The 9,242-nt window shown below is 35.8% G+C and overlaps 1 protein-coding gene across 2 annotated transcripts in view; it reads left to right on the top strand.

Annotated features, from left to right (window-relative positions):
- The window catches only part of phf21ab (PHD finger protein 21Ab), a 267,243-nt gene extending 258,430 nt beyond the window's left edge, over positions 1–8,813 (top strand). For both annotated transcript variants that reach the window (XM_048607257.1, XM_020532592.2), the window contains exons 13-17: positions 1,348–1,455; positions 2,354–2,509; positions 3,515–3,590; positions 3,986–4,089; positions 7,040–8,813. In XM_048607257.1, the coding sequence (XP_048463214.1) occupies positions 1,348–1,455; positions 2,354–2,509; positions 3,515–3,590; positions 3,986–4,089; positions 7,040–7,258 (663 nt within the window). In that variant the 3' untranslated portion in view covers positions 7,259–8,813. The remainder of the gene's footprint in view (positions 1–1,347; positions 1,456–2,353; positions 2,510–3,514; positions 3,591–3,985; positions 4,090–7,039) is intronic.
- The last annotated feature ends 429 nt before the right edge of the window (positions 8,814–9,242 follow it).

Here is a 9,242-nt window from a genome sequence, read left to right as displayed (position 1 = left end):
CCCAGCCTCGAGTTGGGTCCCCAGCCTCGAGTTGGGTCCCCAGCCTCTCATTGAATTGCGGAACAAGCTCAGTGAGTTAAGTAGCTGACTCCTATTCCTATCTTCTGAGTACGTCTGGTGAAACACTAGACCATTAGGTGCATCTGGAAAATCGGTCAGTCAGAGAGTTTGTCAGGTCGGGCTCATTTGTAATCTGATTGTAATTTAATTATACTTCATAAGTGTTTTTCCGCTCATCTTGAAATTCTGTTAAAAATGTGTTTTGAAAGTTTAAAAAATAAAGCTCTGATGTTTGTAGTGATTTGATTTATAAGAAAGAATACTTCTTGTGCATCAGTCCTTCTCTTTCACCCCAACACCTGCAAAAAAAACCCTTGCTGTTGCGCATTCTTTTTACTGCTCTATCTCTATCTGTATGTTTTGAATACTTTAGTAAATATTTAATATAATGTATAGGCTCATAGAGCTAAAAACTGTGTTGTTGCGCACAATATGATTGTATGCTAAGGTAGAAGAATTAACATACAAGAGGAATGAGCATTTCTTGTTCCTGACTTTCTAATTCAGTGTTTTCACTGATGTTCAATATGAAATGGTGGATGGATGCAGATGTTATAAATGATTACATTAAGTAGACTTCCTGCAACTGAGAAATAACTTTGAATTCTGTGCTTACAGTTGATTCTGTAATGTATCAAGAGTTTATTAATATCTAGAACTGCATTGAGAAAGAAAAATGTAATTGTTGAAAAGTTTCACGTTTAATTTTGAGGGGCTAATATATAGCGCATTTAATATGGTTGCACTTTCAGAAAAGAGTTCATTTATACACATGCAAGGTTTATCATGGAAATAACAAAATGAGTAATGTTAACTTCATTGGGGACATTTTTAAAACTCTCTTGCAGTTATAACAACTTAAATATTAATTGATAGCCTCCTTTCTCCCAGTTTCTGTTTTTAGAAGTAATGTTACTGAAATCTCCATCGAAATTGTTTTTTAATTTAAAAGCTATTGAGTGTCAGAGTTGGTATCCTGTTTGTTCTCTGGGAGCAAACTTTCAGTTTTAACTCAAGCAAAATTCAGTTGCAGAACTTGATCTCCACTGACTGATTCTTCCCAAAGTGCAACAGGAAATATGTATTAATTTGTACTTGGTGTATTTGAGAATTAGCATGTGAACAGTTAATTGTTTGTTGTGCAGAGGGCAGTTGATGCACTAGCAGCTATTGCAGCAACACACAATTACATTTTGTAACAATTCAGAAGAATCTAAATGGGTTAACATGGAATACCACGAATGGACAATTACAATTTTTTTTTTATTTTAAAACATCTTTAACTAGGGTTTGCCCTATTTAGCCACAAGGGCTACTTTACAAAGGGGCCCTGTCAGCAAGATACAAGATGAGACAAACGACATTGAAAACATCACAAAAAATACAACCTTGTCTGTGAGTGCATTTATATTTGTTTAAAATGTATTTCAGGCTCTCTTTAAGCACTGAACCCAAGGAGTTTTTTTTATTTCAAAGTTGATTAGGATTCAAAGTAAAGGCAGATTGGACTGGAAAGTACTGTGTGGCAAAGATGGAGCAGGCTTGGAATAGATCTGTTTAGAATGACATTTAAAGCAAAATGTGGGTTGGGAAACAAATTGACTGAGTTGGAGGGATACTTATAATCTGTTTCAACTGCCTGTCCACAGTGCAACCCAATCACATTTTTATATATTTATTTATTTGTTCACTTATTCATTCATTCTTTCATTTAATTATTTATCTTCATCAAATTTTATTTAAAATTCTGCAGTGAACGTTGTGTTACATAAGATACCTTATTAGAAGTCAATATAATATCTAGTCATGTCATGAGTAAAAACTAGGTCTAGATTTAAGATATTATTCTCAAGCAGTTTACATTCACTTGCAGGTATGTCTGTAACAAACCAAAAACGAAAAGAAAGTATTAAGAAAGAAATTTCGCGTTCCACCTGTCTCATTTGTGGTCCAGCCCTTTGGCACCAACACACATAACAATCTACCGAACACTGCATTTCAATGATGCTGTTAAGCTCTTCCCTACACAAACCTGCTTTTACTTCCACTTTAAGATGTGGCTGAGGCTGGATTAAGGAAAGCTTGAGGGGAAATTTTAGCTCAGACTGGAATCCAAATTTGAATCTCATAGTCAGAATTCCTAGTGCTGTAGATGTCATGGAGCCTAGGTCAGATGTTTATTTAGGCTAGTGTCTGCCACATTGGCAGCCCAGTGCTAATAACTATTGCAAAAGTTAAAACCCCAAATTATAATTTAAACATGTAAATGATTGTGTAACTTTTTTTTTGATAGGGTGACATCCATGAGGATTTCTGCTCTGTGTGTCGGCGTAGTGGACAGCTGCTGATGTGTGACACTTGTTCTCGTGTGTATCACCTGGAGTGCCTGGACCCGCCATTAAAAGCCATTCCCAAAGGAATGTGGATTTGTCCCAAATGTCAGGAGCAGGTGTGGGCATAGATAGTGCCTTAGACATAATTTAGTCTAATATAGCTGTAGTAGTTTGAGGGTTTTGTTTTGGTAACATTTTTGGTGGGATTTGCTCTTCAGTTTTAATTTCATTATGCCATACAGTGTCTCAAACACTCCAGGGTATACACATAGATATAAATCAGGAGACTAACATAATAAAATTAGCAGTGAATAGTATATGATAAATTACCATCTTTAGCTGTTCTCTGGTTATTAGGGATTACAGTGACCAGTTTATTATCCCTGAGTTAAGTAGTGTCTGCTTAGTTTAATTACATCAGACAGTATTATAGGAACTGAATGTTCTTTCATCTCTGAAATCACGTGTAAATCTAGAATGTGGAGAATGCAAATCAATTCTGTCAGATAGCTGGTAAAGATCTGACGTGACACTCAGTATAAACAGTCTCAATCTATAACTCGACTGAACCAATTGTAATTTAGAACTTCTAGGTACTAGTTTGCCAAACTTTCTGAAGAGAGATCCATAATAGGTGGTATGCGTAAAAATACTGCATGTGTATGAAAGCATTTTTGTGTGGTTTTAATTAAGGCATGTTATTTGCGTCTCAGTCTGCTGCACCTCTCCTGAGAATATCTGATACCACCACCCACCTAAAGAGACTAACGGTTTATTCTCTACCATGGTCATCCATTTGTCATATGCATTCCCAGGCACAATTTGGACATTGCTGTTGATATGCCATGATTAAAAAATATCTAATTTTCTTTCATTGAAATGCAAATTGTACTCTGAGGCATCAATACAAAGGGAAAGAAAATTACAAAGAATAAATTTACTTCAGTACTTTACGGATTGACCAGCCTTTACCCAAAGGCAAGTCTTGTCTTGTCACTCAAGTCAGTTTTTTCCTTGTTAATTAAGCAAATTATATTTGTTTTCAGCAAATGCTAGGACTGTGAAGAGTTTAAGCAACTGACATGTTCTATCCATCACTGTTGGAAACATTCTGTTTTTAGATCCTTAAAAAAGAAGAAGCAATCCCGTGGCCTGGAACATTAGCTATTGTCCATTCTTACATTGCCTACAAAGCTGGTAAGAGTTTGCTATTCTCTAAGCCTGTCTACAATAAATGTTGACTCATCATTGATTGTATATCAGATCAGCTATGAATTAAACTGATCCTTTCTTTCTTCAGGGCAGAGATTTTGTGTAGTCTTGTGTCTTTCTTTCCTCCCTCTTCTTCTATGGTTGTATGGATTGAAGTTTTATGTGCAGTCCACCCAGCAACTCAAAAATATAATAAAAGAGCCTGTGGGACAAAAAGGGTGCAACACCCTGTTTTATTTTTAAAAGACTATGCTCATTTGGATTAATACAATTCCTTTTCATTGAATCTGCTATTTTTCTCAGCTGTTGTATAATCTTCAGTATTAGCTACATTTGTTAAACTTGTTGTAGGTTCTCAAATTTTATTTATTTCTATTCAGCAAAAGAAGAAGAAAAGCAGAAGTTGTTGAAGTGGAGTGCGGAGCTAAAGCAGGAGCGAGAACAGTTAGAACAGAAAGTCAAACAGCTGAGTAATTTCATTTCGGTGAGTAACACAAACTCCAGGCACAAGAGATTGTTGGTCTGACATAGAAACATAAAGTTATAGTCATAAATTAGAAGTAAGAAGCAACACAGATCAGTGTTTTCTGGAAGGTGACAACTGTTTTTTGTGCAGTTTGTTTTCATGTTTGAGAAGAACAGACTGGAGTTTTTAGTTCAAGAAGTACTGTCTTGTTTGGTGGAAGTAGCAAGAGAAATCTTCAAAAATGTCAACGATACAGCTGTGATGTTTTAACCCACAAGTCATTTTGTAACTATGTTATGAGAAAACAGTGTAACTGGACAAGAAGGTTGTATGTACCAACCAATCAAATTATAGGCCTAACATAGCCAATCTTATAGCTATGGCTAGCGAATCATCATTCAGACTTTACTTTTTCCTCACTGGCTGTGCAAACTTACAACAGGTAAGTTTGAAGATGAGATACTGGTTCCAGAGAATTATAGTTAAGGTTTGATATAGTTTGTTTTAGGAATATAACTTTTAAATAGTAATTTGGAACTGCAGAACTTGAGTACTGCAAAGAAACAAAGACACATTTTGACAAGTAACAATGTCTTCATGAGCATAAGAAAAAAGTTTCAACAAAATGTCTTTTCTCAGAAATACTCAGTATAACTTTTATTATGGGGATTGAAATTTTGTAAATGTAAGATAAATGAGAGCACCTGATTTGAGATGCTGGTAAACAGATTTAAAGTAATTTCAGTTCAAAGAGTGGCTCATGTTTAATAGGATCAAAGTTGGGAATTGACTTTTTGATGACATCTTTCTGAGTTTAATGATGCAATGAGGACAGATCAAAAACTTTATCCTTTAGTTGAAATAAAGGACTGTTCCGGGATATACTTATTGTCATCATCTGTCAAAGGATATTTCATACTGGTGTACTGATATTTTAACTATTCAATATAGTGTGCTTGCATTAATTGGCTTTATTTCAAGATTCCAATTCCAGAGCTTGGAAACCAATTGTTGGATTGGTGTTAAGGTTTAGTTTTTGAAGGAATCCACTTTGTTAGAATTTCACAACCAGAATGTATGGTGCTGGCCTGCCAGTAGGGTGAATTTTAATAACAGATTAGGTTTTGTAATTTGAAAGCTGTTTTCACTTAGTGATTACATGGTGGAGCACCCTTTTTGACTGTGCAATAACTGGAAAGACAGTCTGTACCAAGTACCCTACAGTAGTCAAAATGCACAGCAAAATTGAGCAAGAACAGAAATAGAAGCATAATAAACTTCAAATTTCAAACTGAAGACAGCCAGTCTGGGTTTACCTGCCACAACAAAATTTTATGTAGTGCCTGTTTCTGTAAATAAGGTTAGCACACAATTTGATACTTTAAAATTTGTGTGAAGATTTCAGATTTCACGTTGACTCTGTCCACTGACTCGACCCAATGTTTCTAATATACTCAGTGGTATAAGGGATTTTTTTTGAGGCTCTTGCATCTAGCCTGGCCTCACTGCATTCTTGCTTAGTGAATCCAAATTAGAAAATTCTCTCTATGATAATTCTCTGTTACTGGCCTATTGCTTATGGCAGATTCTCTTTCTGCTTGTCTGAAGGCTGCTTCCAGGTTGCCCTCCACTGCCTTTCTATAAAAGTCACATAGATAAAAGCCCACAAGCAAAAGGAAATCTCTGGAGAAACTGTTCTGAGCATAACTCTACAGGGGTGTATCAGTTAAAATGTTAAGTTAATTATCTTCGGCTTCAAACCTGTCCTTTAATCTGATATGTATTTGGATACTTTAAGATTTCCCCTTGTTTACCAGTCCTCCTTTGATATTGGGAAATCATTGCTTTTTGGGATGGTTGTGTATTCGCTGTCTGCATCATGAAACTCAGAAAGGAGTCATCAGTTGTTTATTGTTTCCATTTCCAACTCAGTTTGTATTAAACATTGACCAACCTTTGAATTGAAGTTACTTGGAGTCTCTTTACCAGTTTCTCAAACCACGTGCTCTAATTTACCTTGCATACACAATTTTAATCCCCATAATAGAAATTATAATGATCATTGCTGAAAAAAATACATGCTTGGTTGAAGCTTTTTGTCTTGCATCCATCAAGACTTTGTTTCTTTGTCAAAATATGTCTTTGATTTTCAATAGTACTCAAGTCCTGCACTTTGAAATGGTTTGTTAAAAAGTATATTCCTGAATCGTATGAATCGTGAAATCGCATTGTTCATAAAGTTGAAAAAATTAAAGTAGTTGATGAAGCTTTTATGCCACGAAGAAGGAATGGCTGCAGCGCCAAATTTGTCTGGAATTTCTCGTGCTGTATCTAAGATAGTCCTGATTTTTGTATTTTTTGAAGAAGGGTCCCAACCCAGAACGTCAACTTTCCTGCTCCTCTGATGCTACCTGGCCTGTTGTGTTCCTCCAGCTCCACACTGTTTTGTCTCTGACTCCAGCATCTGCAGTTCTTGCTATCCTTGATTTTTGTATGTTTGTTTATTATATTTGTACCTCCAAATACCTGATACCATACTGATAAATCCATACTGAGCCACCTACATTAACTTATCCTTTCTCCAATATTCCAACTGGTCTGACTACGTCTTTGCATTCTGCTGCTCTGTCTCTACTCCATTAGCTTTATAAACTTATTGACTGCATCTAATGTCTTGTGAACCTGAATCCCCCAAATCTTTCTGTTCTTGTATGACACCCAATATTCTCCCATTCAAGTATAATTATTGTTTCTATTATTTTCTCAGCAAAATTGACCTCTTATTTACTTAATGAAGTTCCAGCTGCCACAATTAGGATTATCACTCAAGGCTTGTATGAGAACTAATATGGTGTATCCTGAACCTGGACATTGAAAGATTATATGGAATTGTATGAAATGCAATTTAATATGTTTTTTAGCAGCATCAATAATTGATCACACTAAAATAAATTTTTCTTTTCTTTAGAAATGTATGGAGACTAAGAACACTTTACTTGCCCGACAAAAGGATATGCAGACTTCATTGGAAAAAGTGAAACGGCTTATCCAATTGATCCAGGGTATACAGCTCACAAAAAATGCCACACTGACGGATGAGACGATCAACAGCCCCACAGACTGCATGAACTCCCCTGCCACTGCATCTTCACCTGTGAACTGTGATAGTAACTCAGAAACCAAGTAGCTGAAAGAACAGGCTGGATTTTGGAGAATGTATAATTCTGGGAACAAAATTGTGATGGGCAGTTCCTGATTTGCCAACTTAAAGGGAGATTCTGTGCTAGATTGTGTTCTTATAGATCCATATTGGGAGTACAAGCTGGGTAAGGACCAGCGCCAAGCCAAGTGACAATACCAGTGTGTGCCTGCTGCCACCAGTTTGATTTTAAGTTTGCCTGCTCTTCAGGGAAATAGGTAGAAAACAATGGCAGAAACCTAGTCAGCTGTCCTGGTCTTGAATTGTATTCTCACAATTCTCAACTCCAGGATTACTTGAGCAGAATGGCAGAACATTTAGTACAATGCAACATAATGGAGAAAAGAAGTTGTGCAGAATGCAAAGGTTGGCATGAGAACAAAGAGGTAGCAATCATTGAACTGTGACTGAAGTAGTGAAGGTTGAGTCAGAATTACAGACAGAGAGGTGCATTGTGTAATGAACACAACACAAAGTACAGAGATTCTCTCCTTATTTTATTTACGAGGAACAGAAATGTAGGTTTATTATTGGGATTGGTAGGCGGTGGCACCAAAACCATGCATGGCTTTTGATGAAGAGTATTTCTTTCTTAATTTGAAAAAAGAGTCACATGCTTGTTCATTGTTCAAGAAAGTTTTTCAGTGCTTGGGCACTGGAAAAGGTACAAGAGGGACAGACTGAATTTGTCCTGAGATTTTTGTTTTTTTTTAAAAGGTTAGGGAAATATTCAGGTCTTCCTAGTGTTAAAGAAATTAGATCAAGTAAACTGTTGAGTACTGTTATTTCCTAATGAGGTGATTTATAGAAAACAAAGTGTTAGAAATTGAGCAGATTCTGTATATATAAATATATATATACACACACACATATATATTAAAAAAATTCTGTGTATATATAAAAAGAAAAAAAAAATCTGTTATTGTCTGAACTGCCAAATGCTTCTATATTGAACCTGCAGGGAATGATCTTCAGTTTACTGGGGAATATACTGGAACAGTTTTACAGTTCTTACTATTTCCATCTTTAAGACAAGTGGATTGAAGGTCACAGCTAACGAGATCAGTTAAGTAAAACGGTCATAGGTCATCAGTTGTGTAAAGAATGCAAAAAGTCTGTCTGTTGTGCAAGTGCAGCCGGAATGGAAATTTATATTATCTTTGCATTAATATTTAATGTTGGTTGTACTTAATTCACATATCAGGGTGTGCTTGCCTTTACATTTGGCACTAGGTAAAAATTTCAGCCATTTATACTTACATTTGTAATTATTAGCCAAACAATGTGCAGATGGAAGAGACTATTACTGAGGAGTTTCTTCTAAATCAGTTATGTTGGGGATTCAGTTTTCCTTATTGCTGCTTGCCCAACCTGGCAATGGTACGTAAATAGAACAGAATTTGGAAATTTTTGGGAAGTGGGTGCGGGGATAGGAATTTGCCTAGAAGCGGTCGCAATTTTCTGCTGTTATTTAGTGATGATCTTTTACAATGTTTTTAACTCAATTCTGGAACATAACTCATTAAAGATATTTTTAATAGAATTGATATTCAATATAAATGATTTAAAAAAACCAACAGACTAATGAGCAAAACTGTCTCAAAACCAAAAGATGAAAGCTTTTCAAAATTAGTTCACAACCAAATAACTGCTGTTGAGGACTGAAGTAGTATTTTAAATAAATGAAAATGGTTGCAGAAATGTTTCTGAATGTCAACCAAAATCTTTGTTTTTCTTTATTCTCTATCCCCTTAACATTAGTACTTTCCTCAGCACTTCAATGTGCAAACGCATCCTTGCCCTACATATTATTCTACGTCAGGACAGTCCTGCTTGCAGGTGTCTCCACGACTTCTGTTGGGGCTCTTTCAGTTCCACCTATTAGAATGCTCAATTAGGTAGGAACCTAGAAACTGATATTCAAATTAAAGAGATTGATGTGACAACTGTGTTTTAAAATTGACTAAGTATT

Source organism: Rhincodon typus, chromosome 17, assembly GCF_021869965.1.
Source record: "Rhincodon typus isolate 14 chromosome 17, sRhiTyp1.1, whole genome shotgun sequence".
NCBI lineage: Eukaryota > Metazoa > Chordata > Chondrichthyes > Orectolobiformes > Rhincodontidae > Rhincodon > Rhincodon typus.
Note: the sequence above shows the minus strand (reverse complement) of the source record. Positions and strands in the feature narration are given on the sequence as shown.